At 41.9% G+C, this 26892-nt stretch overlaps 6 protein-coding genes across 7 annotated transcripts; 4 read left to right on the top strand and 2 right to left on the bottom strand.

The window, feature by feature from the left end:
* Nucleotides 1-294: 294 nt before the first annotated feature.
* Nucleotides 295-26561, bottom strand: LOC116034578 (histone H4 type VIII-like). Its single transcript, XM_031277284.2, has 2 exons — nt 26299-26561; nt 295-455 (listed from the first exon to the last, which is right to left on the bottom strand). The coding sequence occupies exons 1-2, from the start codon at nt 26441-26443 to the stop codon at nt 295-297; spliced, it is 306 nt and encodes a 101-aa protein (XP_031133144.2). The 5' UTR covers nt 26444-26561.
* Nucleotides 6727-14923, top strand: LOC116034565. Of its 2 annotated transcripts, XM_031277267.2 has the most exons (9): nt 6727-7001; nt 7210-7506; nt 8454-8528; nt 9170-9217; nt 12498-12572; nt 12942-12995; nt 13581-13682; nt 14404-14447; nt 14531-14923. In XM_031277267.2, exons 1-9 carry the CDS (start codon nt 6833-6835, stop codon nt 14621-14623), a joined length of 957 nt encoding a protein of 318 aa, XP_031133127.1. In that variant the 5' UTR covers nt 6727-6832; the 3' UTR covers nt 14624-14923. The 2 variants fall into 2 exon arrangements, with proteins under 2 accessions (XP_031133127.1, XP_031133129.1); XM_031277269.2 differs by lacking the exon at nt 12942-12995.
* Nucleotides 18502-19050, top strand: LOC116034575 (histone H2B-like). Its single transcript, XM_036001988.1, has one exon. It carries the CDS (start codon nt 18622-18624, stop codon nt 18997-18999), a length of 378 nt encoding a protein of 125 aa, XP_035857881.1. The 5' UTR covers nt 18502-18621; the 3' UTR covers nt 19000-19050.
* On the top strand, nt 21370-22876 carry LOC116034566 (histone H1-like). The gene has a single exon (XM_031277274.2). The coding sequence runs from the start codon at nt 21391-21393 to the stop codon at nt 22015-22017; it is 627 nt and encodes a 208-aa protein (XP_031133134.1). The 5' UTR covers nt 21370-21390; the 3' UTR covers nt 22018-22876.
* Nucleotides 23653-24133, top strand: LOC116034568 (histone H3). The gene has a single exon (XM_031277276.2). The coding sequence runs from the start codon at nt 23673-23675 to the stop codon at nt 24081-24083; it is 411 nt and encodes a 136-aa protein (XP_031133136.2). The 5' UTR covers nt 23653-23672; the 3' UTR covers nt 24084-24133.
* On the bottom strand, nt 24797-25387 carry LOC116034574 (histone H2A-like). Its single transcript, XM_031277281.2, has one exon. The coding sequence runs from the start codon at nt 25230-25232 to the stop codon at nt 24849-24851; it is 384 nt and encodes a 127-aa protein (XP_031133141.1). The 5' UTR covers nt 25233-25387; the 3' UTR covers nt 24797-24848.
* Nucleotides 26562-26892: the final 331 nt, after the last annotated feature.

Raw genomic sequence — 26892 nt, 5'->3', positions numbered from 1 at the left:
TTATGCAAGACCGCGGTTGTTAGGGTTAGTGCAGCCGGGTAACTGAAAAAAATCCAGGGCATGTTGATCTTGATTCGTAGTAGGCCTACAGGCCTCTAGACTTCTTGCTAGGAAGTTTGATAACCACATAAGGTTCAACCACGTTGTTACCCAATTGGCAATAAATTAGTTCGGGTTTTGATATTTCAAGAACCCAATGGATCTACGATCGCATAACTTAGGACATACAGAAGTGTGTCTTTAGAAGTAGTGTGTGGCTCTTAAAAGAGCCGTTGTGGTTGTGATTGTTGTTGTTTAGCCTCCGAAGCCGTACAGGGTCTGTCTCTTCAGAGCGTACACCACATCCATGGCGGTCACCGTCTTCCTCTTGGCGTGCTCGGTGTAGGTGATGGCATCACGGATCACGTTCTCCAGGAACACCTTCAGCACACCGCGGGTCTCCTCGTAGATCAGACCAGGGGCCCGTTTCAGGAAGGAGGTTTAACAAACTCTGAGTCTAACCCTGATCTCTGAGTTGATTTACCCTGAGATGGGAAACTCTGAGTTTTCGGTTCCAGAAAAGCTGATATGAGTTGGTTCAATCAACTCAGAGTAGGTTCACATGCGTGCACCACCACAATAAAAAGGCAGCATGAATGGAGCCATGATACTACGATTCACCATGGTAACAACCACAAACAAACAGGTCGGCGGAAATACTCATGCGCACATACAGCGAGTTTGAACATGTATTTCGTTAAAAAAGCAACACAGCGGCTGCTGCAAAAGAGAGAGAATTTGCGTGGGAGAAAATTGCTGCTAGAGTAAATGCACATATTCCAATATAGTGTATATCATATTTAATCATAAGTATAATATTACTGGTGAAATGGTATTGAACCTATAATCTATTTCATTTAGGTGCAATACTGCGGGCGAAAAAGTCCTAGGCCTACTAATCCCATTCAGGCTGCAGCACCATCATTAACAGAATTATAATTCATAATCTTTTATTTTAAAGGGTTTACATCATTCACCTGCAATACTGTGGAACTTCTTTTTAATGTCTCTTACTGGTTTGTGTCCAGGGAACACTACAAAAATGTTTAAAACACGTTTCAGAGTGAGTCACACTCTTCTGATGGCTTTACTAATATTCTCCATATCACCAATGTTGTAAAGAAAACTGCCATTTGCAAAAAATGTAATGCGACACAAATAATCTGCTGGGATGTAGAGCATGTCCACGATGGGTGAGTGATGAGGACGGATAAGGTTATGTAGGCTACATAACTGATAGACTGGAAAGAAAAACGATAACGCTTCCCTCATCTCAGGGTTAACAAACTCAGAGTTTTCACTAAACCTGCTTTCTGAAACGGATCCCTGGTGTGTTCCACCTGTTCTTCAGTCCTCATGTCACCTGTCCCTCGTTTTACCCTCGTTACCTTGTGTATTTATTGTATAAATTGGGTTGCCTGAATGGACGGCAGGTTGGCACCAATGGTTTTCTCTGCAGTCCTGACTTTCTATCGTGACCTGTTCCTGACCTGTTTGGTGGCCGATCCAAACAAACCAAATCATTTTATTTCACTTATCTTTGTAGGACCCAATCTCAAAAGAAGAGGTGGATGAACAGAAAGGAAATGAGGAGTGATGGCGTAGTGTGTCTGTTGGTTCATACGTGGCACCACACACATGCTACCAACCAGTGATCAGTGATGATGACACATGAGAACCCTGAATAACAAATAAATAACAGCGTGAAAAGACAGCGTGAAAAAATGGAGATGTGATTTCGCTGGTACTGGGATCCGCGTTGCATGGCATTGCCGTGATCCCAGCCCCGCCGGGCTTGGACCCCTAATTAATTATAATAATAATTGCCTTAACGTAAATAAACCCCACCATGAATCGATGCAGAAAAAAACACAAATTGTTGCAAAACATTTACCAGAATGCAGAAAATGGAAGTATTTGACACTCAAAGTATCATGGGGGAGGATCCCCCTGGTTATAATGTATCCGATGTTGAAACTAAACCTACACCCTTGTTGGGAAGGATCAACGGTCACAATGGAAAGTGCATACTTTGCAAGCTACTGGAACCTGATTGTCTAGTGAATGACAGAAAAACAGCAGTGAAACAAGACCAAGAGTCTACAGAAGCAGCACTGTGTGGCTGCAATGCAAAAGAAACCAAATTGTTGCATGGAGGTTAAAAAATAGCTTTTGATTATTAGCAATTGTGCAAAGTCAGAATAAAGGTATTTTGCATGCATGATGCTGTGAGCATGAAAGTGTGATACGATGTGAGTGGAGGTAATGCAGAGTTCATTTGTGTAAGGATGGCAGAAAGGTCAGCTGTTAGATGTCATGGTATTATATCAGGTTTGTGTGATGGGTGTAGAAAGATGTTTATATACATATACAAAAATATACATGTCAGCACTAAAACTACTTATTATGTATGCATTCTGTGAGTTTGCAACCTCAACATATATATATTTTATTTATTTTGTTCCTCTTATGGTTGCCTGTTTCTGTGGTCTGTCTTTCAGTGTGATTTATTTCTGATGCTTGCTGTGGTTTTCCTGAGAACATGTTCTGCAAAATGACACTTTCAGTATGCCAAAGTCCACGTAGTCAGACATACAAGTGTAGTCTTCTTGGACATTGACATTGTTCAGCATCATCATGGCTGGACACCTGCTGTTAGTCATCCTCATGTGTAAGTTCTTGTTAGTTTCTTTCATTGTAAATGTAGGCAGATACACACCAATACAGGTCCATTTGATTTGCAAGAGCCAGATTAATATGTAAAGTCAAGCCGTTATGTATTGGTAGCAGCATGTTTAATTAAACTTTTTTATTTATTTTACCATTACATCTGTTTCACTTGTTAACATGTTTTCTTTTCTCCAACAGATTCCTTTTCTGAGATGAAAGCACAAGGTCAGTCTCTTCTAATTTGACAATTTGCCTGTGCAGTAGTTTTAATTTTGTCACCTATTTTTAATTTAGTCGTAATGTTGTGCCAAATGTCCTTGTTAGTTTTAGTCATATTTAGTCATTCACATATCTTTTTTTGTTAGTCAAGTTTTAGTCTCGTAATTTTAGTCTAGTTTTAGTCAAAAGAGAACTCAATATATCTTAGTCAAGTTTTAGTCAAAACATTTTAGTCTTTTTTTAAATAAATTATTTCTGAGATTATTTTTGATAACCATTTCAGTCAAATAGTTATATAAAAATAAATTACATAAAGTTATATAAATATCGAGCCTCTTCCTTATTTAACCAGTAAATTCCATCCATCCATCCATCTTCGTCCGCTTATCCGGTATCGGGTCGCGGGGGTAGCAGCTCCAGCAGGGGACCCCAAACTTCCCTTTCCCGAGCCACATTAACCAGCTCCGACTGGGGGATCCCGAGGCGTTCCCAGGCCAGGTTGGAGATATAATCCTTCCACCTAGTCCTGGGTCTTCCCCGAGGCCTCCTCCCAGCTGGACGTGCCTGGAACACCTCCCTAGGGAGGCGCCCAGGGGGCATCCTTACCAGATGCCCAAACCACCTCAACTGGCTCCTTTCGACGCGAAGGAGCAGCGGCTCTACTCCGAGCTCCTCACGGATGACTGAGCTTCTCACCCTATCTCTAAGGGAGATGCCAGCCACCCTCCTGAGGAAACCCATTTCGGCCGCTTGTACCCTGGATCTTGTTCTTTCGGTCATGACCCAGCCTTCATGACCATAGGTGAGGGTGGGAACGAAAACTGACCGGTAGATTGAGAGCTTTGCCTTCTGGCTCAGCTCTCTTTTCGTCACAACGGTGCGATAAATTGAATGTAATACCGTACCCGCTGCGCTGATTCTCCGACCAATCTCCCGCTCCATTGTCCCCTCACTCGCGAACAAGACCCCAAGGTACTTGAACTCCTTCACTTGGGGTAAGGACTCATTCCCTACCTGGAGAAGGCACTCCATCGGTTTCCTGCTGAGAACCATGGCCTCCGATTTAGAGGTGCTGATCCTCATCCCAGCCGCTTCACACTCGGCTGCGAACCGATCCAGTGAGTGTTGGAGGTCATAGGCCGATGATGCCATCAGGACCACATCATCCGCAAAAAGCAGCGATGAGATCCCCAGCTCACCAAACTGCAACCCCTCTCCACCCCGACTACGCCTCGATATCCTGTCCATAAATACTACAAACAGGATTGGTGACAAAGCGCAGCCCTGGCGGAGGCCAACCCTCACCTGAAACGAGTCCGACTTACTGCCGAGAACCCGGACACAGCTCTCGCTTTGGTCGTACAGAGATTGGATGGCCCTGAGAAGGGACCCCCTCACCCCATACTCCCGCAGTACCTCCCACAGTATCTCCCGGGGGACCTGGTCATACGCCTTCTCCAGATCCACAAAGCACATGTAGACCGGTTGGGCATACTCCCAGGCTCCCTCCAGGATCCTTGCAAGAGTAAAGATCTGGTCCGTTGTTCCACGACCAGGACGGAATCCGCATTGTTCCTCTTCAACCTGAGGTTCGACTATCGACCGAACCCTCCTTTCCAGCACCTTGGAGTAGACTTTACCAGGGAGGCTGAGAAGTGTGATACCCCTGTAATTGGCATACACCCTCTGGTCCCCCTTTTTGAAAAGGGGAACCACCACCCCGGTCTGCCACTCCTTAGGCACCGTCCCCGACTTCCACGCAATGTTGAAGAGGCGTGTCAACCAAGACAACCCCTCCACACCCAGAGCTTTAAGCATTTCTGGACGGATCTCATCAATCCCTGGGGCTTTGCCACTGTGGAGTTGTTTAACTACCTCAGCAACTTCCACCAGGGAAATTGACGACAATCCCCCATCATCCTCCAGCTCTGCCTCTACCATAGATGGCGTATTAGTCGGATTTAGAAGTTCCTCAAAGTGCTCCTTCCACCGCCCTATTACCTCCTCAGTTGAGGTCAACAGCGTCCCATCCTTACTGTACACAGCTTGGATGGTTCCCCGCTTCCCCCTCCTGAGGTGGCGAACGGTTTTCCAGAAGCACCTTGGTGCCGACCGAAAGTCCTTCTCCATGTCTTCTCCGAACTTTTCCCACACCCGCTGCTTTGCCTCTTTCACGGCAGAGGCTGCAGCCCTTCGGGCCCTTCGGTATCTTGCAACTGCCTCCAGAGTCCTCTGGGATAACATATCCCGGAAAGACTCCTTCTTCAGTCGGACGGCTTCCCTGACCACCGGTGTCCACCACGGTGTTCGTGGGTTACCGCCCCTTGAGGCATCTAAGACCCTAAGACCACAGCTCCCCGCCGCAGCTTCAGCAATGGAAACTTTGAACATTGTCCACTCGGGTTCAATGCCCCCAGCCTCCACAGGGATGCACGAAAAGCTCCGCCGGAGGTGTGAGTTGAAAGTCTGTCGGACAGGGGCCTCCTCCAGACATTCCCAATTCACCCGCACTACCCGTTTGGGTTTACCAGGTCTGTCCAGAGTCTTCCCCCACCCTCTGACCCAACTCACCACCAGATGTTGATCAGTTGACAGCTCTGCCCCTCTCTTCACCCGAGTGTCCAAAACATACGGCCTCAGATCAGATGAAACGATTATAAAATCGATCATTGACCTTTGGCCTAGGGTGCTCTGGTACCAAGTACACTTATGAGCATCCCTATGTTCGAACATGGTGTTCGTTATAGACAATCCATGACTAGCACAGAAGTCCAACAACAAACAACCACTCTGGTTTAGATCAGGGAGGCCGTTCCTCCCAATCACGCCTCTCCATGTGTCTCCATCATTGCCCATGTGCGCGTAGAAGTCCCCCAGCAGAACTATCGAGTCCCCCACTGGAGCCCCATACAGGACTCCATTCAAGGTCTCCAAGAAGGCCGAATACTCCGAACTCTTGTTTGGTGCATACGCACAAACAACAGTCAGAGTTTTCCCCCCCACAACCCGCAGGCGTAGGGAGGCGACCCTCTCGTCCACCGGGGTAAACTCCAACGTAGCGGCGCTCAGCCGGGGACTTGTGAGTATCCCCACACCCGCCCGGCGCCTCACACCCTGGGCAACTCCGGAGAAGAAAAGAGTCCAACCCCTATCCAGGAGTATGGTTCCAGAACCGAGACTGTGCGTAGAGGTAAGCCCCACCAGATCCAACTGGTAGCGCTCCACCTCCCGCACAAGTTCCGGCTCCTTCCCCCACAGAGAGGTGACGTTCCACGTCCCCAGAGCCAGCGTCTGCTGCCCACAAAGCTCCAGACAACACAGCCCTCAGGTTCATAGGGACACACAAACCTCTCCACCACGATAAGGTGATGGTTCCCGGAGAGGAAGTGCCACTAAATAACCGGGTCTTGGTACCCAACCCTACTAACAGCTGAATATTCTATCTCATGATGAAAAAGTAGAGACGATTGTAGACGAAAATGAAGAAAGATTTTATCTTAGTTTTTTTTAGTCTCGTCTTCTTTCATCAACAATAATGCATGTTAATTTAGTCTTAGTCAGCATTTTTGGACATTGGCGCAGTCTCGTCATCTAAAGAAAAGGTCGTTGACGAACATATTTAGTCTCGTCTCGTCTGACGAAATTAACACTACTGTGCAGTACTTTTTTCTTTTTGTATTTTCTATACCGTGCAATAAGTCACAGTTGCCCATTAGAAATCTTATCTTACTGCAACTATTATGTATGTGATATAACACTTTACCTCTAAACCTTTGTTTACTTTCCAGCTCTTCTTCTTCCACCTATCCTGACAGCGAATCCAGCGGTGATCACACAGACAGAAACAGTCACACTGAACTGTCAGACTCCATCACATCTTACTTTGTCTGAGTGTTATTTTCAAATGGTAAGAGGACAACCTGGCAAAAGGTTCCCTTGTCTGCAGACGCTGACAGGAACTGAGCTGCTGAAGATGGCCCATCAGAGTTCACCTGCTGAGGTTCAAGTAACGTGCTTTTACCTTCACGTGTCTCAATCTCCTGACAGTGATCCATCCTCCATCATCGTTCGAAGTGAATGAACACTACTACTAATATCATCATGTCTTGCTACAGTTTGAGCACAAACAACAAAGTAGCTTTTAACATGGGGTTTGAGTCTTCAAAATAAATAATAGAAGCTTTTTAATGGACATCATCTGCTATTAGAAATGTATTATTAGAATTATTTTGAATAAATGCATTTTTCTTTTATTTAATCAAACGCATGCTTCATTTTCAGCTCTTCTTCCATCTATACTGACAGTGAATCCAACGGTGATCAACGAGACCGACTCAGTCACCCTGAACTGTCAGACTCCTTCATCTGTTTCTATGTCTCCGTGTTATTTCTTCACTCTAAGTGGACGAAATGTCAAAGAGCTCTCATGTCTGCAGACCCTGACAGGAACTGAGCTGCTGAAGATGGCCCATGAGAGTTCACCCGCTGTGGTTCAAGTGACGTGTTTCTACACTGTAAAGGTTGGAGAGAAAAGTTATCCATCTCCACACAGTGACACGTCGTCCATCACCATACACAGTGAGTGGCTGTTATTATATCTCGATGCAGTGTCAGCACAAGAAACGTGGAGAGTTGTAATGATCCAGGTGTGAATATGTTTTTAGAAGTTACAAACCAAAACATTTACCATCAAAATGCCATCTGTGGGCGATGATACAAGTAATACAGAAATGCTTTTTGTTAATTTCATGAACACTATTTTGATGTCAGAATATTTGTATTGGACTGTATGGTAGAGCAGAGAGAGAGGTCAGTCCTTTTCCTAGGCCGATGGTCTCTTATCTTCCGAGGCTCTTATTGGAAGCCCCAATGGTATTGCCTGCTTGGTCCTTTGTTTCCAACTTCTGTCTATGTTGTATGGGTAGGTCAGCTGCTTCCAGGCATGGGTTGGCCAGCAGGAGTACCGGGAGATTTCCGGTGGGCCGGTCTATTTGTGTGGGCTGAATAGGCCGCACAAGTTTTTTTTTTTTTTTTTAATCAGCCCATAGAGAGAAGAGAGATCACATGATTGGCCCACTTGTGTGTCTTTCATGTGGACACTGGCCATTCACATCAGAGGTTGAAACAGAGGTTCAAAATTAACTTTTTGTCCACCAGCCAAATATTAGTGAATGTTAAAATTGTACTTAATTTTGGCTGGTGAGTTAAGCAAATCTACCAGCCACTTGCATATTTTACCAGCATTTGGCTGGTGGATGGTGCTAATTTTGGACCCTGCTTTCATGTGTTGAAGGGGAGTGTAAGGACAGGTGGGGTCCGGCCGATTGTGGTGGGCTGGTCTGAGTCTCAAAAGTCCAGAGCTGATTTTTTACCCCAGTCCAGCCCTGGGTGCTTCCACTCCTGTAACGAACATCAGGTCCACCAAAGATCAGATCAAGATATATTAAGTGTGACTTTGATTAATCACAAATCATATGTATTTTATAGTATTATGACTTTTGAAATGTACTTTGTTGATTCACCAGGGAGGACTGTTAGTACATCAAGTAACACTGGTAGTTTTATCTCTACTTTCCCAACATCAGTGAAACCAGCAGCAGGTAATTATTCAATTTTTCAACAATCCACACACACCCTTTACTAAGTGTTTGTACATACACTATATGTAATATTAACATGTGAAACACTGAATATGTTAATACAAAAAGTGATTATCCTGAATCTCAGTCAAAGTGCATATTGAAGGCATGGTTGCTGATTGGTTACTCAGATAGTGTGTGATAGATGCTGTATGCAGTTTTTTATGGATATGTGAAGTTAGCCTTTCTAATGCAGATGTTAGCCCACATTGTTCAAGTAAAATAAAGTTGTTAAGCAGCACATGAACATGTGCTGCTTAATATCTTCACAGCTGTCTTGAGAAAGCTTGGGAGAAGAGGAAAAAAGCTTTTTATCGAGATGAACTGTAGATGAGGATTTGTTGTTTGTATGAAATGTGTGTGTGTGTGTGTGTGTGTGTGTGTGTGTGTGTATATATATATATTTGTATTCATGTATTTCTCCGAATGAGTTGTATACGCGACAGGAAGATGTTTGCTAAATAAGTACATTTGTGGTGTCTCGTAATCCCATGTGGGATGGGCCAAAATGTTTGGCATGACACAGAAATAAAATATAACTAACTGTAAGGGAGAAAATATATTTGTGTGATGTTACTATGTTTTGTGCCTTCAAGAAACAGATATTACTATGACTCCTATGACTCCAGAATCTGGTGATGAAATAACAGGTGAACTCTTATTTTTGCATCAAAATGCAAACATGCTTTTCTGTTGATGTTTGTTGCTGTGTACTCATGTTCAAGTGTTAATACGTCTGACACTAAACATAAAAAACATAAAACATATTACAGTAACATACTGGTAGTATCTTTCATTAGCTTGAGTTGTGGATATTGCACACCCTTGCACAGAATTTGGGGGTTGATTATTAGATGTGATGTCATTTGTGCGAACAGTTAAGAAATAGCTAAGATTTTATAGTTGAAAAGTTGAAAATGGTGACTCTGTCATCTTCAGTAGACACACTGCACATTGCTGTAGTAGAAGAATTACCAGTGCACAGTGCTACCAGGAAGTAATACATTTTCAGTTATTTTTATTCTCAATGTAACCCTGTCAGGCAGCAAGCCCCAGCAAAGTCTGACTCTGCGTTGTGTTTATTTAGGATGTTGGATATACCAGGGCACGTGGCAGGGACAGAGAAAACAGGAGTCCAAATGGTGGTTGAGACAAGCAAAACCCTCCTCATTTATTGAGCTTTTTGGGAAAACAAAAGAGAATATCAGACAATCAGTTTAGAAGAACAACTTGGCAGTAAGTGCTAGTTACTTAGCCAGCTCCATGTTCCTGTTTAACATAAATAACAGAAATGCTGGATTGAGCTAGCTTGCCACACACACACTTAGCTAGCAACTAGCATTAGCTGTGGATTTATTAAACATTGACTCACACTGTCCACATATTCTGCTCAACCATCTACACAGTGAAACTTCAAACAGGTGTATTATACAAAATCGATCGGCCCATAGAGAGAAGAGAGACTGCATGATTGGCCCACTTGTTTTTCTTTCATGTGAGCACTGGCAATTCACATCCTTGTTCTTTCACTGACCGACCCACAGAGAGGAGAGAGATCACCTACCGTAGAGAGAGTGAGAGCATTTAAGTCCCGCCCCCATCGGCAGCAAAAGTAACTCCTCAAAGTGCCGGTAGTGATTTTTAACATGTCAAACAATTATTTTACACCCTTTGTCTACCAGAGAGGACTTGTTAGCTGTTGGTAAGGTAATGTTAGTTATGTATTAGCAAGCTAAGGCACTTGCAAATATAGTACTATAGCTTTCTGATTTATCCACATTCCACAATAACACAAACGCATACTGTGTACAAAATGCAGCTTTAGCTTAATATACAGACTTGTCACTTGTTTACAATACAAGACAGCCATGCTCCACCCTCAACCTTTAGCCATCTTGCCATCAGGAGCCAGGCAGCCTTTTTGAATTAGTGAGTACATTATCATACTCTCTTACTTACCACTCAGCTAAGTAGCTGTATTAGAGCTCAACAGTCCCGCCCACAGCTGGTTCCGGAAGTAAAAATACAATGCAATTTGTCCATTGACAATTGGAGTATAAGCCATAAAATCGTAACCGTCAATGGTAGACTCAAAACCATCTACAACATGACTAAGCGATTGTATATGCTCATACAGATGCCAAAAGTTCATGGGGCACCAACCTTGTTTTGAGATAAATGTCTTTTATTCGCGATGTCTTGGATAAGTACTTCATTACCCACAATCCTGAACAATCCTACAATCCCACAGTGATGCCTCTGATTGGTGGAACTCATGCTGGTGAGGAGGGGGAGCTGTCGGTACCCGATCTGTGCTGCCTGCACGATCCGTCATGCGCATGCGCAAGATGATAATCCTGTTTTACGAGGATTTACGATACTGCACAAATCACGATCTGTTCCACGCTTCTGCCGTTAGCCTCCACCGGGAAGCTAACGTTAGTTTAGCTAACAGCTAATTTGGCTAACCGCTAGCTGACAGCTTGATTCAGTCTAAAATAACGTTAACTCAAACTAAACACTGGGAAAAGCAGGCTACAGCTGACGTAACGGCTGTTATATATTTTAACGGTTATTTTCAGGTTTTATTTTGAGGGTCTTTTAAAGTTATTACATGCTGTCTTAGCTAGCGGTTAGTCGAATTAGCTGTTAGCTAAACTAACGTTAGCTTCCTTTATTCAGTGGTGCGCGGTGCTTTATGGGAAGAGTAGTTCCTTTGCTCGATAATGAAAATATGTACACAGTCTTGTACCTTTGACTTTTTTTGGATTTTCTGTTCCTTTTTTCACTCGAAATGATATGTTGTATGCATATGAGTCACGTCGTAGCTGGTTAGCCTAATGCATGGTCTAAAACTCTTTATATACGGACTTTTCCAGACGTCAATGGGAGAAATGAATGGGAAATTTACTTCCGGAACCCAAGGTCTCTCGGAGGAGGAGCGGGACTGTTGAGCTCTATTAGAGAGTTTACACACCCACCAGACGGCCGACCGTCGGCAGAAAAGGCAGTCGAACTGATCAGTCGGGTCCCCAAGGTCCAAAAAAATGCCTCAAAACACACTGAGGCGACGCCGACTTCAGCATGCGCGAAGCGTAATACGTCTCCATAGCAGCAGGCGGCGCTTCTCTGTATTGTTTCCCAAAAAATGAAAACCGGCAGCTGATAGGACGAACGCGCCACGTGGGTTTTTTTTCTCCGGAAATTCACAGCCAGACTGTCGTGGCGGCTTGTTCAAAATACAATCTCATATTGTACTAAAATAGTTAACCGAAACGTGTTTCTGAAAACATTTTAAGCGAGAAATAGGCCATGCAGTTGCTGAATCTGTCTTCATTTCAGATCGACAAAGGTCCGTTTAAAAGATTTTCGTCAGATTTTGAGCGGATCCGCTCGCCATTTCCGGGTGAGCCCCGACTGCCCTGTCTCTGACTGAACATGTCAGGTTGGTCCAAATGAAGGCCGATGGCTCCTCCGACGGACGACGGCACGGGACACACCGAACAAACTCGAGTCACCGACCTCGCCAGATTTAACAGATTAACAGATTAATTTTGTGTCCACCAGCCAAATACTAGTGAATGTTAAAATGTAACTTAATTTTGGCTGGTGAGTTAAGCAAATCTACCAGCCACTTGCATATTTTACCAGCATTTGGCTGGTGGATGGTGCTAATTTTGGACCCTGTTTACATGTGTTGAAGGGGAGTGCAAGGACAGGTGGGGTCCGGCCGATTGTGGTGGGCTGGTCTGGGTCTCAAAGTCCAGAGCTGATTTTTTTACCCCTGGGTGCTTCCACTCCTGTAACGCCTACAAAACGAACATCAGGTCCACCAAAGATCAGATATATTAAGTGTGACTTTGATTAATCACAAATCATATGTATTTTATAGTATTATGACTTTTGAAATGTACTTTGTTGATTCACCAGGGAGGACTGTTGGTACATCAAGTAACACTGGTAGTTTTATCTCTACTTTCCCAACATCAGTGAAACCAGCAGCAGGTAATTATTCAATTTTTCAACAATCCGCACACACTATTTACTAAGTGTTTGTACATACACTCTATGTAATATTGACATGTGAAACACTGAATATGTTAATACAAAAGCCTAACAAAAAGTGATTATCCTGAATCTCAGTCAAAGTGCATATTGAAGACATGGTTGCTGATTGGTTACTCAGATAGTGTGTGATAGATGCTGTATGCAGTTTTTATGGATATGTGAAGTTAGCCTTTCTAGTACAGATGTTAGCCCACATTGTTCAAGTAAAGTTATTAAGCAGCACAAGAAAATGTGCTGCTTAATAACTTCACATTTGTAAGGGAGAAAATATATATGTGTGATGTTACTATGTTTTGTGCCTTCAAGAAACAGATACTAGTATGACTCCTGTGACTCCAGAATCTGGTGATGAAATAACAGGTAAACTCTTATTTTTGCATCATAATGCAAACATGCTTTTCTGTTGATGTTTGTTGCTGTGTAACTCGTGTTAATACGTCTGACACTAAAACATATAAAACATATTACAGTAACATACTATCTGGTAGTATGTATCTTTCATAGTTAGCTTGAGTTGTGGATATTGCACACCCAAATCACATTAGAAATTGAGGGTTAAATATTAGATGTGATCCTATTTGTGCAAAAGGTAAACAAATAGCTAAGCTTTTATATTTGAAAAGTTGAAAATGGTTACTCTGTCATCTTCAGTAGACACACTGCACATTGCTGTAGTGGAAGAATTACCACCGTGCTACAAGGAAGTAATACATTTTCAGTTATTTTAATTCTCAACATGTCCTCAATTTGAATTCAGTGATAAAATGTTTGGAACCTAATTTACTATGAACATCAGTAGCAACATTTTGATGTCCATGTTAAATATTTGGTGTGAACTGGTATTGGTGGTTAAAACACTGTAGTTATCCACAGAACATAGCTTCCTGCTTTGTGTAAATGTTGTGAGAAGCAAAACTGACTTGTTTATGGCTTCTATTGTTGCAGAAAGGTGGATATGGAAGCTTGTAGCAGTTGTGGCTGGTTGTGGAGTCACGGTGGGCGTCATCTTGCTCGTTTCTGCAATTCTCTGCAACAAAAGAAGAACTGGTGAGAACTAGGTTCATTAGTTAGTCAACCAATGACTTCCTTCCTTGTGTTTCTCTGGTAGAATCTCATCTATAATACAGTACCTGACAGATTTATATGAAAGGTCAAAATTTGCACCATACACTTTTAAGTAATACTTCTTTTGCTCTGTAGCAGTCCATTAAAAGATGCTGTTGAGTCTCATCATCGTAGCAGTAAATCATTGGACATTTTTTGTTGTTGTTACATAGCAACTCCAAGACACAACAGCTCTAACAGGAAGTCTTTTTACGGACATCAGCCATCTCACATCTTGAATGCTCTCAGAAAGGTTCAAAAACTGGGTTCCTTTGTTGTATGTTATTTGTTTATAATTTATATACCCACCATATTTAGAATCATAATTTTTTTTTTTTTAAATCATTTTACTCGGGAGGCCATTCCAGTCTATTTGAAGGTTTCCATATTCGTACATTAAATCACCATAAATGAGGTTATATTCTGGACCTTGTCTGGCTCTCCCTCTCCTTTTCCTCCACTTGGAGCGGTCACCGACCCAGAGAGCATTCCTGGAGATGGCTGCTGAGAAATTTTTTAACAAAGGCAATATACAGTCTTATTCCCATATCTACTGCCCCTTAAACCCAATCAGCCGGACTGAATACTTATTTTAATTCAGAGAAATGTATAATTTTATATATAACCCCTGCAATCATCTTACTTTGAGTGTCTGTCTCACTAGCAGGTTCTGAGGAAGTAAAAAGGCAAGAGCCTCAAAATGAGAATGTAAGTATGAAGTGAGAGGCAATATTAAATACATTTTCCATATATATTAACAGATGCTACAGTGGGTTTCTTTCTTTTCCCAGTTTGACACATACCATATGTACTCCATTATTGCTGAAGAGCCAGCTGCATCAGGCCTGAAGGGTATGGTGTACAGCACGGTGCAGAAACACTGACACTGTTTTATACTGGATAGTGAAAGAGAGGCAGACAGACAGTCAAGGACTGTAAGAAATGTAAATCTTGTGTTTAAAGTTGAGTGGTCTATTCCAGACTAATGTTGGACAACTGTAATGTCTTTATCAGATCAACCAAACTGCTGCTTAAGACTGAACCAAACTTTTACAAAAGTTTCCCCAGTTTGATGCAACTTTCAAGTTGGGGTTTATGACGGACAAAGCACAGCTTGGTTTCCAAACTGCATTTCGATTTAGCTTTATTTTAGGTCAAGATTGAACATGTATTTAGTTTTACTCATATATTAAAGGTCCCATGGCATGCAAATTTCATTTATGAGTTTTTTAACATTAATATGAGTTCCCCCAGCCTGCCTATGGTCCCCCAGTGGCTAGAAATCGCGATAGGTGTAAACCGAGCCCTGGGTATCCTGCTCTGCCTTTGAGAAAATGAAAGCTCAGATGGACCTATCTGGAATCTTCCCTTTATGACATCATAAGGGGCAAGGTTACCTCCCCTTTCTCTGCTTTGTCCGCCCAGAGAATTTGGCCCGCCCATGAGAAAGAGAGAGACATCATGGCTTTTAAACAAGCAAAGTGGCAGTTGGTCAAGGCCACACCCCCACCCTCCACCTTGCCCCCCCCCGTCTCCTCCTCAATAGCATTTAAAGCTACAGACACAGAAATGGCACGTTCTAAGGAAAGCTCATTGTGGAACTGGCTCTAGTGGCTGTAATTCTGCACCAAGGCTGAATTTAGGGAAAGAGACTTCAGATACAGTATTAGGGGACCACTAAGGCCTATATAAAATCATCCAAAAAGCAGCATGTCATAGGACCTTTAAGCATGAGTTCACTTTACTCCTGTTTATAATTTGTTTTACTTTTATTTGTTGAGTGTTCTGTTTTTGTTGATATGTTGTTACGTTGTTTTTGTATCTGGATATATTTTTTGGTTTTAATTGTCAATGATGACGAGCTGAAGATCAAGAGCTATTGAAAAAAAAAGTGGCATTCAATAGCTCATGGAGCCCTATTGCATATTTACATTTTTTTAAATGCATTGAAGAAGATCACAAGTTGGTTTGAAAAGTGTTTTCAATAAAACGAAACAGCTATTAACAAAAATCAGTAAAGCTCCCTTGGCCATTTGCGTGCACTTTTGAGACAGTCCCTAACTTATGTTCCTCATTTCACCATGTGTTCACATGTTTCCCTGACAACAACTTATAAAAAGAATATTGCTCAGTTAAAAATTGTGTAAATTACAAAAGAACAAATTTTTGTAGCTAGCGTCCAAACTCAAACTTAAGCATATCTCCGCAAAATCAAATGCTATCAACGTAAAACTTGGCATTGCTGTTTGCCAGGCCACTCCGAAGGCTCTGTACCCAAAAAAATTAAGATTGGCCCCTAGGAGGCGCTATAATCGAGGTAGATGCATTTTGGCTTATAACTCAGTGAATATAAATGGGGAAAATTTGCAATTGCAATTTCTCAGCCACAGTAAGTGCTATCAATGCAAAACTTGAGATTCATGTTTACCATGGCAATTTGAGGCTCTGTACCAAATGTTTCTTAGCAGGCGCTATAATCGAGGTAGATGCGTTTCGGCCTATACCCCAATGTAAATGGGAAATTTGCGGCTCACGCTTCGAGACATTTGCCTCCCCACCGCCGCGCTTTGGGTTCCACTTTCGCGGGCTCCGTGTGACAAGTTTAATTTAGAATGTTTTATCTTTGACTAATGTGCGCAGGTTTGAGCTCTTTCAGAAATATTTCTTTCAGTTAACACCTGCACTTAATATATTTAACCCTTGTGCATCACTAGGGACATTTTTGGCTTTTCTCATTTTTAATCTTTTCGATCATTTTGACTGTGTTGATGCAGGAATATATTTTGGCAAGATTTTGGAAGTTCAACCTCAGCGCCAACAATAAGTCTAATGAATTGTGTAGTTCAAATGCAGACACTCAGACCCTTAACCCTTTAAATGCTACGTGTTTTTTTTTTACATACTGTAATGATGTGATGTATGTATGCTACTCCTGACATTTTAGAAAAAGCAACAAATCATATGAATTGACATTCTGTTAATGATATGAACTGAAACAGAGCTGCTGTCTAGTTACCAGGCAACAGAATCTATGGAAAACACGTAGGCCTACGCATCTTTCTTCAGCGATGAGCCTCCATTGTGGTAGAAAAAACCTAAATAAAACACACATGTACTAGCTACTTTAAAGAGGATGTTGTGTGAGTGTCTGTTAATGTGATTCACGTCTGATGCTAGCTGTGCAATTCAATGCTCCATGTCTGAAGCCTATTGTAACATTGGTAACAGCTACAACTAATATTATTGTTCACTGCAAGTTTATAGCTGCTGCTTTTGGTTCAGTTAGTAACTAACCATGTTGATTCCTATAGCATTCATAATTATTAGTATAGCTCCTTTATCATTGGCACCATACTGCAGCTTAAATTGATATTCTTCTTGTATTTATAGACCACAAACACCAACTCAAACAACAACTGCAACTCAAAATAAAGCTCTGTTAACCAGACATACTTCCTCTGGAGCCTGATTCTTTGACTGGAGTCAAGTCCATATCTGCCTTAAATTGTGGAAGGTCAAACCCCTCCGTTTCATGAACACTTCAAAGTAAAATGTATACTGTTTACTGTACGGGACTGAAAGGTCCAAATGCTGGTTATATAACGTTGGGTTGGGTTTCTCCAAAAGTTGAATCTGTCTCAACATTTCACAGCAGACCGGGGGTTTCGAAACCAAAAATGAAACAACGGCAAGTTGTATAATTTGTAAAAAGGCCGTAAGATACAGTGATAACAACAAATTTATACAAGCATATGAAAATTGTCCTGGGTTTTGACTTAATAATCTAAAGATAAAATCACATAAACACTAAAGGTCATGAAAATACATTTAGATTTAGCAATTTGATGATGCATCCACCTTAATTACTATAAAGTATCAGTATTGTATCGGTATCGGCGATACTGGCCCTGTATTTAGGCCTACTTGGTATCGGATCATACCAAATATTGTAGTAACGCACACCAATAGTTCTCACTAATCTAATCCACAATTACTTCACCATGGAAAAGTGTTTAATTTACTTTTTACTTTCTTTGAGTTATATAAATATAGCCTACTTTATAAGTAAATAAGCCGTACAGGGGTGCAGCCCTGTCTCTTCAGAGTGTACACCACATCCATGGCGGTCTTCCTCCATAATGTTAATGCAACTGGTCGAGGTAATGGGGGAGTTTATCTGCAAAGTAACCAGTAAAAGTAGGTCTACAGCATTTGAATAATTGTGTATGTAACAGAACATGGAAATACAAGTACCTAAATACAACATACTACAAACTTGGTTACAAGTTTTTTATTTCTCCTTCATTACGAACGGGAAATCTAAAGTAGAAAATGTACATTTATATCATAACTTTATTGTGTACCAACCAAAACTGTCTTATACATGTTTATGTAAACAAAAAGAGTAAATATAGAAAATAGAACATTTGACAAACATACAAGAGCATACAAACTTCAAATAATGAAATTATATACCTTATACACCATGGGAAAGTAAACAAGAAAACACATCAAGAAATGTGATTGTTTTCCTTGTTAGGATATAGCCTATTATACAAGTAGTGGTTTGGAAACAGAAAATCTACTTCCATGGATACATCGTTTGGCCATTAGAATCACACTATTAAATATCATTTATGTTTTCAAGTTACAAGTCTGATATCTAAAATAACATGAGCTTTAGGACGGTTCAGAGCCGTTCAATGTCTCCTAACGGCTCTGGGACTGTTACTTTGTGTTGGCGCATGCTCAGTCTCAGTCACAAAGCTCAGCCAATCCTGTGCGAGTAACAGCACAGTCTCATTTGCATCAGGTGCAGATAAAGGAGGCGTCCGGAACGGGATATTGTTATCCGTTTCAGGAACTCCAATCTGAAGCAGAGATGCCAGCAGAAGCCACCGTCAAAGCGCCCAAGAAGGGCTCCAAGAAAGCCGTGACTAAGACCGCCGCTAAGGGCGGCAAGAAGAGGAGAAAGAGCAGGAAGGAGAGCTACGCTATCTACGTGTACAAGGTGCTGAAGCAGGTCCACCCCGACACCGGCATCTCCTCCAAGGCTATGGGCATCATGAACTCGTTTGTGAGCGACATCTTTGAGCGTATCGCCGGTGAGGCCTCCCGTCTGGCTCACTACAACAAGCGCTCCACCATCACTTCCAGGGAGATCCAGACCGCCGTGAGGCTGCTGCTGCCCGGGGAGCTGGCCAAACACGCCGTGTCTGAGGGCACCAAGGCCGTCACCAAGTACACCAGCTCCAAGTAGACCATCCCGCTGCTGTAATCCACTAAACCAACGGCTCTTTTAAGAGCCACACACTTCTTCTTAGAGAGCAAAGCTTCTTTTTACAAAGTATCATTTTCATATCCGTTTTCCATGCTTTCTTAATGTAGGCCTTCATTTGCATTGTATGGAGTTTTTGTCTATATTGTATGTTAGTTTTATAGTTTATGTACCTGCCTTCTCACTATGGGTCAGACATATTTTCAATGTATTAATATTAAATTAATTCCTCGGTCTGTGGCACATATTGCAGAACTGACATTAAAGCTGACATACCTTTACATGTAGAATAAAAGCCCCTTGTAATCTCCACAAATATAGCCTACCACTTTTTTTTTACAATAACTATCTCTCCTTGTAGACTTTATAGGTTAGTATTTAGTTTTTACTCTATAGCTGTGACTGGTGTGTGTCCAAGTAAACCTGCTGTTAAACCATACAGCCATACAATAGGCTATGTGTCAACAATTAAAATATAAACAATACAATTACAAAATCTAAATAATGAAACAAGATGTGCAAATGGAGCTTAGTAAGGTGTGTCCAGTGCATAGTCTTTCATGAAGTGCTGTAATTCACAAGGTCAGTGTTCCAAGGAAGGAGCTGTTTTTTGTCCAGAGTTCTTCTCCTTAGCTCAGTGAGCACTTGTTTGCACACGTCATCACTATTTATAACAATCTGTTGAATAATCATACAGCTTCTTGTTTTCCACAACTTGAAGCATACAATACATATGCTTATTTGTATCTGTTCCTTGTGTTTCTTTGGTAGAATCTCATCAATAATACAGTACATAACAGATTTATATGAAAGATCAAATTTTACACCATACACTTTTAACTTGTCCCAGACTTCTTTTGCTCTGTAGCAGTCCATTAAGAGATGCTGTTGTGTCTCATCTTCGTCGCAGTAAATCATTGGACATTTTTTTGTTGTTACATAGCAACTCCAAGACACAACAGCTCTGACAGCAAGTTTACGGACATCAGCCATCTCACGTCACAAATGCTCTCAGAAAGTTTTTTATTTTTTTAAAATGTCAGGAACTGGGTTCCTTCGTTGTGTGTTAGGTGTTTATAATTTATATACCCACCATATTTATAATCATTAATTTTTTTTGAAAATCATTTTACTCTGGAGGCCATTCCAGTCTATTTGAAGTTTTTCATATTCGTACATTAAATCACCATAAATCAGGTTATATTCTGGACCTTGTCTGGCTCTCCCTCTCCTTTTCCTCCACTTGGAGCGGTCACCGACCCAGAGAGCATTCCTTGAGATGGCTACTGACACATTTTTAACAAAAGAAATATACCCATATCTACTGCCCCTAACCCCCCATATTCTTTACTTTTATACATGATTTCTCTTTTTGTTACTTCTCTAGTTGTACCCCAAACCAAGTTTACACACTGTTTATTTAATTTCATTTTCATTTTGTGAGATGGAGGAAAGATGTTTGCTAAGAACAGGAGCTTGGATAAGACGAAAGTTTTGACAATATTCACTCTTGATTTATAATTGGTGTTTTTATTTTCCCATTTTTTAACTTATTCTTGTTGTTTCATGCTTTTAATCAGATAGTTTATGTGCTCAAGCACTGTAGGCTACTTCAGATCATTTTGAGGTCAGGTTGTACTCGATTATTTCCATTTTAAACTACTTTCTACTACTTAACTACATTTCAAAAGAAATGATTGTGCTTTTTTCTGGTTGCAGTGATAGACACAGAGTCAGGGTTGTGTACAGCAGAAGAGAGAAATATTAACCTGTGTTTGGAGGCCCATCATGTCAAATCCATCATGTTAAGGATCAGTGCCAGCCGAGAAACATGTGTCAGGTAACCGCCTAGCTTCACACCCAGCACCCAGTGTGTTTACCACCACTGAAAACTTCCCCAATTTAAACTAAATAAAACACAATAATGCAGTGATTTCACTTTAATTCTATCCTCACGTGTCTCTGCTTACTTGAACACCACTGTGACATTTAATACACATTACTTTTAGGTATTTTTAAAGACAAAATGTGAGGAAAACTCGCTGCGAGTAGTCCAAAATGACTGTGTATCCGAAAGGTTTGAAGCTTCCTGTAATCAAATTAACGAGTCCTCGTCGGCAAACATGAGCTCAGTGTGAAGGGGAGAAGGTTTTCTCACCGCTACAACAACTATTGTGGTTTAAAACGTTTCTCTTCTATGAATTTTATCCCCAAATTGTGAAAGAGAAAACACAAAGTGTCGCCACATTTTCAGCAGGGAAGCGGGGCTGCTGTGGGTTGACTCTCCACGGTTCTCATGAGCTTTATAAGTCCCGCCTCCTGCCTGAGCGGGTACACACAGTAGACTGTAACGCGACAGAGAAAGACACAGACATGGCAGAAGAAGCTCCAGCAGCTCCAGCAGTTCCCGCGGCGAAAGCCCCTGCCAAAGCCCCCAAGAAGAAGGCAGCTCCCCGGGCAAAGAGTGACGGACCCTCCCTCCCGAAGCTCATCCTCGACGCCGTGACTGAATCCAAGGACCGTAAAGGCACCTCGCTTCCGGCTATCAAAAAGACGTTGGCCACCAAAGGCATCGACCTGGAAAAGGCCAACAAACGCATCAACACCGCGGTGAAGAAGCTGGTGACCGACGGAAAGCTGGTCCAGAATAAAGGGATTGGGGCTTCCGGATCCTTCAAGCTCCCCAAGGCTCAGCCTAAAGCCGCCAAAGCGGCCAAGAAAACTCCCGTTAAAGTGAAGAAACCCGCTGCCAAGTCCCCGCAGAAGAAAACCGCAGCTAAGAAAGCGGCAGTGAAGAAGACTGCAGCCAAGAAAGCCGCCGTTAAGAAACCAGCGGCCAAGAAACCAGCAGCCAAGAAGTCTCCTGTGAAGAAAGCTGCCAAAAAGCCAGCAGTGAAATCTACTCCCAAGAAGGCTGCCCCTAAAAAGGTCGCTAAGAAGAAGACCCCTGTGAAGAAAGCTCCGGCAAAGAAAGCCGCAGCGAAGAAGTCCAAGAAGTAAAGTGGCTCTTTAATCCGCACTCAGTGCTCCAAAAGGCTCTTTTAAGAGCCACCACACATTCACCAAAGAGCTGTTTTCCTACAACGTTATCATGTCTCTTTCCATTGTTTGTTTTTCTATTATGTATTCTATCAAAACACGTTGATCTACATAAAATATGCTGGTGTAAAGTCATTTGTTTGCAGTAAAATTAACGTGCTGCATTTTCAAAGAACAAAACCAATCTGAATATAATTTCCAGCACTAGTCCTTCAGTGCTCTGTCCTCTGAACACCACAGGATGGCGCTGACACACAAGAAGTGAGTAACACTACCTCTTCTGATCTTAGCCACAGATTTAAAAAGATGTTTTCCTAAAACCTTATGTCATTAATATACATATTTACTTATGAATATATTTATATTCAAATGAAGTGTGTGTGGATAATGAAGTTTAATGCATAGGTCCATATTCAAAAGAAAAAGCATGTACAAGCAACACTGTTTCATCAACTTCATACTCAATGTATCTTTTTCTGATTGTAAATCAGATTATGGCACACCTTTTTGATTTTGAATATATTACAGTCCCATTGCGATTAAGAATCCTGTTTTTCAAGAGAGAGCCAAGACAGGCACCACATACATTTAAAACCACAGTTAATATATTATTGTTATATTCAAAAGGAGAAAACAATTGATAATCAACCGTATGTTTTATCAATTTAATACTTGATTTTCTGATTGTAGATCAGGTTTTGTGATCTCAATGGGACCTTTATTTCATTTGGAGGTATAACCTTTAGGCTATTTAACAGTTTTTCAAGGAAGACCTGGCTAAAACATTTAAAAAATAAGCATAGGGAAAATGAAATTAAAAGAGTCAGTTATAACCTGGTCCACTTCAAAACATTGACATCTCAGTGAATCTGCCTCTAAATGTTTCTGTTTGGATTTGAAATAATTATAGCTGAATTAATTGAAGAGTTTTATTTCATTCTGTACTATAACTGCAATAAATAATATAAATATATAAATACTATAAATATTTTATTAACCGTTTTCAACGTCCACTTAGACAACTTGTGTTCTGACATATTGTTGTAAACAGGGATGGGTTACATGTAATCCGCGTAATGTAGTCAGATTACAAAGAAATTAACTATAATCATCCCAGATTACACATGGAAATGTGCAATAAAATGATACATTGTCAAGGATTACTTGACATGGTAATAGTTTATAAATTCTACAGATTTCTCAAATTAAATAAAATCTAAACCTGAAAGTTACTTGTAATGCTTAGTAAAATGTGCGAGAATTCATTTTTCTTCAAGAAATCTTAATCAAGTGTTCAATTAAATCACGACAAATAGCAGGAAAAATAAACCACAGATGAAAGTAATTAAGGCAGAAGAAAGTAAGTAAACATATTGACATAATCTAAGCTTTACTGTTTCAACCCGTATATTTTATTGATGCGACAGCAGCCATTATCATCCTGCTGCTGTGTGAGTTTTACTTTGTCCAATAGTTACTCAGCTACAGCCCGCGTGTCTCCCGGTCTGGACCAATCAGCGCTGCCCTGGCTCCGGCAGTTCCTTTATAAAGCCGCTGTTCACCCCGAGAAGTATTCCTTCTTGAACTGTGAGCACAGAGAAGACGGAGAAGCTAAAATGGCAAGAACCAAGCAGACCGCTCGTAAATCTACCGGAGGCAAAGCCCCCAGGAAGCAGCTGGCCACCAAGGCTGCCCGTAAGAGCGCCCCGGCCACCGGCGGAGTGAAGAAGCCTCACCGTTACAGGCCCGGTACCGTGGCTCTGAGAGAGATCCGTCGCTACCAGAAATCGACGGAGCTGCTGATCCGCAAGCTGCCCTTCCAGCGCCTGGTCCGAGAAATCGCTCAGGACTTTAAGACCGACCTACGCTTCCAGAGCTCCGCCGTCATGGCTCTGCAGGAGGCCAGCGAGGCTTACCTGGTCGGCCTGTTCGAGGACACCAACCTGTGCGCCATCCACGCCAAGAGGGTCACCATCATGCCCAAAGACATCCAGCTGGCCCGCCGCATCCGCGGAGAGAGGGCTTAAACTGACCCGAGACCAGCCTACAGTCACAAAACGGCTCTTTTAAGAGCCACATACAAACACTTACAGAGCAACAGTCCTGAAACAATTAGTTATATACTGTAACTATTATCAACTTTATTATAAAAAAATTATACTAAAGTTCTGAACTTAGCGTAGACGGACACTTACAGTGTACATACAATGCTTATTCTGGGTGGCTTCAGGAAGAAAACTGTAAGTAGACCTAGTAGCTTACCGTTACAAGGAAAAACATTTCCTATCATGGATAGCTTCATAAATAGTTTGCCAATACTGTCGTTTGAACCGCTGGTTACAAAAGTGGTACTGCTGCTGAACGGTTTAACAAGGAGAAATATCTACATACTGTTTAAATGAGCTCATAAGCAATATACATGTAATTTGTAGTGTGGTGACTGCATTTAAAAGTAATCACAAAAGGATCTCTTGGCTTGGGTTTTAGTGACTAGAAGACAATTTTACCCCTTTAAAAGATGCAAATTCAAATTAACGAGACGAAACGTTACATACGGGGCTCTTGGTGTGTGGCTTTTTCTTGACTGGGGAAAAGTAGGTTTTAAGTTTATAGATATTTTATCAAACGTTATCTACAAGTTATGTCGCAATAAAAACGTCACTCAGCGCACACACGAAAAAACAATGAATTACGCTCACGATAGACAGTAAATAAGGAGTTCTCTCTTTAGTTAAATGTGTGTGGCTCTTAAAAGAGCCGTTGTTGGTTTGGTAAAAGCCGGTTCTGGGTGTTTACTTCTTGGCGGGCTTCTCGGTCTTCTTGGGCAGCAGGACAGCCTGGATGTTAGGCAGCACGCCGCCCTGAGCGATGGTCACTCCGCCCAGCAGCTTGTTGAGCTCCTCGTCGTTGCGGACAGCCAGCTGCAGGTGACGGGGGATGATACGAGTCTTCTTGTTGTCGCGGGCAGCGTTTCCAGCCAGCTCCAGGATCTCAGCGGTCAGGTACTCCAGCACAGCCGCCAGGTAGACGGGGGCGCCGGCTCCCACACGCTGAGCGTAGTTTCCTTTGCGGAGCAGCCTGTGGACACGGCCGACTGGGAACTGGAGCCCGGCACGAGAGGAGCGGGTCTTAGCCTTCGCTCTGGCTTTTCCTCCGGTTTTTCCTCTTCCAGACATTTTTCGTGTTTCTTATCTTCGAGTACGAGAAAGAAGTACATCACGTTGCCTAAACCGGCATTATATCTACCTAGCTGTTTCGTGATTGGCCAGCGTGAGCGTAAGCATGATCGTCCAATCAGAGAAGAGATCAGTCAAGTTGCTGTTGCTTGCATTTCATTTTTTTTTTTAAAACTCCCATCCTCACTGACACGCTTTACCCCCCACCTACAGTCGCTACACGTTACATTAACACACATCCTGGATCCCTACACATTGCACGTTCACTCAAGATATGACTGTGTTTGAGCTATGTTACTGGTTACACGCCGTTTGTCGTTCGACTGATCGGGACTGTTTTCCAAGATGGCGCCCGCATGTAAAAATGAACACTACTGTCTTCATAATTTATCTTTTTAATAAACTGTCTGTACCCTTACAAAGTTATCAATGCTTCGGTTACACGTAGGGACCCTCATTATGCTACCGTTGAAGTGTTGTGCTATTTTGAGCCTTGTTAGTGGTATAAAAGTGATTTACCCTCTGCCCCGAAAGGTAGCGTTAGCAGCTAATCACGGTTTACGCTAGCTTGTTTCAAGCTAAATACACATTCGATTAGCATGAAAACATGTCCCAGATAACGCTCGACTGGGTACACAAACATTAACCCCTAGGTTCATTTTGCGCCGGAATTGTCATTTAAGTATTGTGTGGCTCTCTAACGATCAGCCATTGTCCTTAAATGTTTCTGGTCAGTTTGACATTTAGACATTACTTAGTGCTTTGACACAAAATTTCCCAGACTGTTATTAGCTATAGGACCTACTGCACAAAGTGGCAATTATAAACTAAACAAGGTACTGTATAATGAGAAAAAAAATAAATGTGACGTTATTGAACGATGAAAGAGTCATCACAAAGCGCAGAGTTGCAATGTCTTAATAACTTCAGTAATTACTGTAATGTAGCTTTAATTTCTAACTTAATAACAATGTATGAGCACAAACAACGACTTAGGTGAAGTGATTAGATTACTACATAAAGTTCACATCAGGAAATTTGTCGCGGGTCTCCTCGTAGATCAGACCGGAGATACGCTTCACTCCGCCGCGGCGAGCCAGACGGCGGATGGCGGGTTTAGTAATGCCCTGGATGTTATCACGGAGAACTTTACGGTGACGCTTAGCGCCTCCTTTACCGAGTCCTTTTCCTCCTTTCCCGCGACCACTCATTTTACGCTAGTTGTCGTTAGAAACGAATGGTTTGACTGCCGTGGACCGGCAGTATTTACATCTTATCTGCGGACGTAAGAGAGGACAGACGGCGCGAGCTTAACTGTGGGCGGAGCCAACTCAGCAGCCATTTCAAAACGGAACCTTTTTTTTTTATTTCTTTTTGGTTGTTATTTATGTAGGACTATATTTTAATCCTTTGTGTCTACATGACCTTTGGTTAAGATTTTATTTAATAATATTTACAAATACGTTTCTGTGTGAAACGTCTTCTTCCTGTCAGGGCATCTTTCTCTGTAAATAAGTCTTTAAAGTCCTAATAAGTCCTAATAATATTTAGACTAATTTGGGTTATTTTCTAAAAACAAGCTTTATTGTTCTTGACTTTAGTTTTGCCATCTTCAGTTTAGTTTCAGGATAAAGACTTTACTTTATATCACCATTGGAAT

This window comes from Sander lucioperca, chromosome 6, assembly GCF_008315115.2.
Source record: "Sander lucioperca isolate FBNREF2018 chromosome 6, SLUC_FBN_1.2, whole genome shotgun sequence".
NCBI lineage: Eukaryota > Metazoa > Chordata > Actinopteri > Perciformes > Percidae > Sander > Sander lucioperca.
The sequence above is the reverse complement of the archived record's forward strand: the minus strand, read 5'-3'. Positions and strand labels throughout refer to the sequence as shown.

What these genes read in the sequence shown, in the direction of transcription:
- LOC116034565 (XM_031277267.2), top strand. Translation starts at nt 6,833, where the DNA reads ATGGTAAGAGGACAACCTGGCAAAAGGTTCCCTTGTCTGCAGACGCTG. An exon ending in GTCGTCCATCACCATACACA is followed by an intron (nt 7,507 to 8,453) that starts GTGAGTGGCTGT and finishes TTGATTCACCAG; the next exon opens with GGAGGACTGTTAGTACATCA. An exon ending in ATCAGTGAAACCAGCAGCAG is followed by an intron (nt 12,573 to 12,941) that starts GTAATTATTCAA and finishes TGTGCCTTCAAG; the next exon opens with AAACAGATACTAGTATGACT.
- LOC116034575 (XM_036001988.1), top strand. Translation starts at nt 18,622, where the DNA reads ATGCCAGCAGAAGCCACCGTCAAAGCGCCCAAGAAGGGCTCCAAGAAA.
- LOC116034566 (XM_031277274.2), top strand. Translation starts at nt 21,391, where the DNA reads ATGGCAGAAGAAGCTCCAGCAGCTCCAGCAGTTCCCGCGGCGAAAGCC.
- LOC116034568 (XM_031277276.2), top strand. Translation starts at nt 23,673, where the DNA reads ATGGCAAGAACCAAGCAGACCGCTCGTAAATCTACCGGAGGCAAAGCC.
- LOC116034574 (XM_031277281.2), bottom strand. Translation starts at nt 25,232, where the DNA reads ATGTCTGGAAGAGGAAAAACCGGAGGAAAAGCCAGAGCGAAGGCTAAG.
- LOC116034578 (XM_031277284.2), bottom strand. Translation starts at nt 26,443, where the DNA reads ATGAGTGGTCGCGGGAAAGGAGGAAAAGGACTCGGTAAAGGAGGCGCT. An exon ending in CGGAGTGAAGCGTATCTCCG is followed by an intron (nt 456 to 26,298) that starts GTCTGATCTACG and finishes AACGGGCCCCTG; the next exon opens with GTCTGATCTACGAGGAGACC.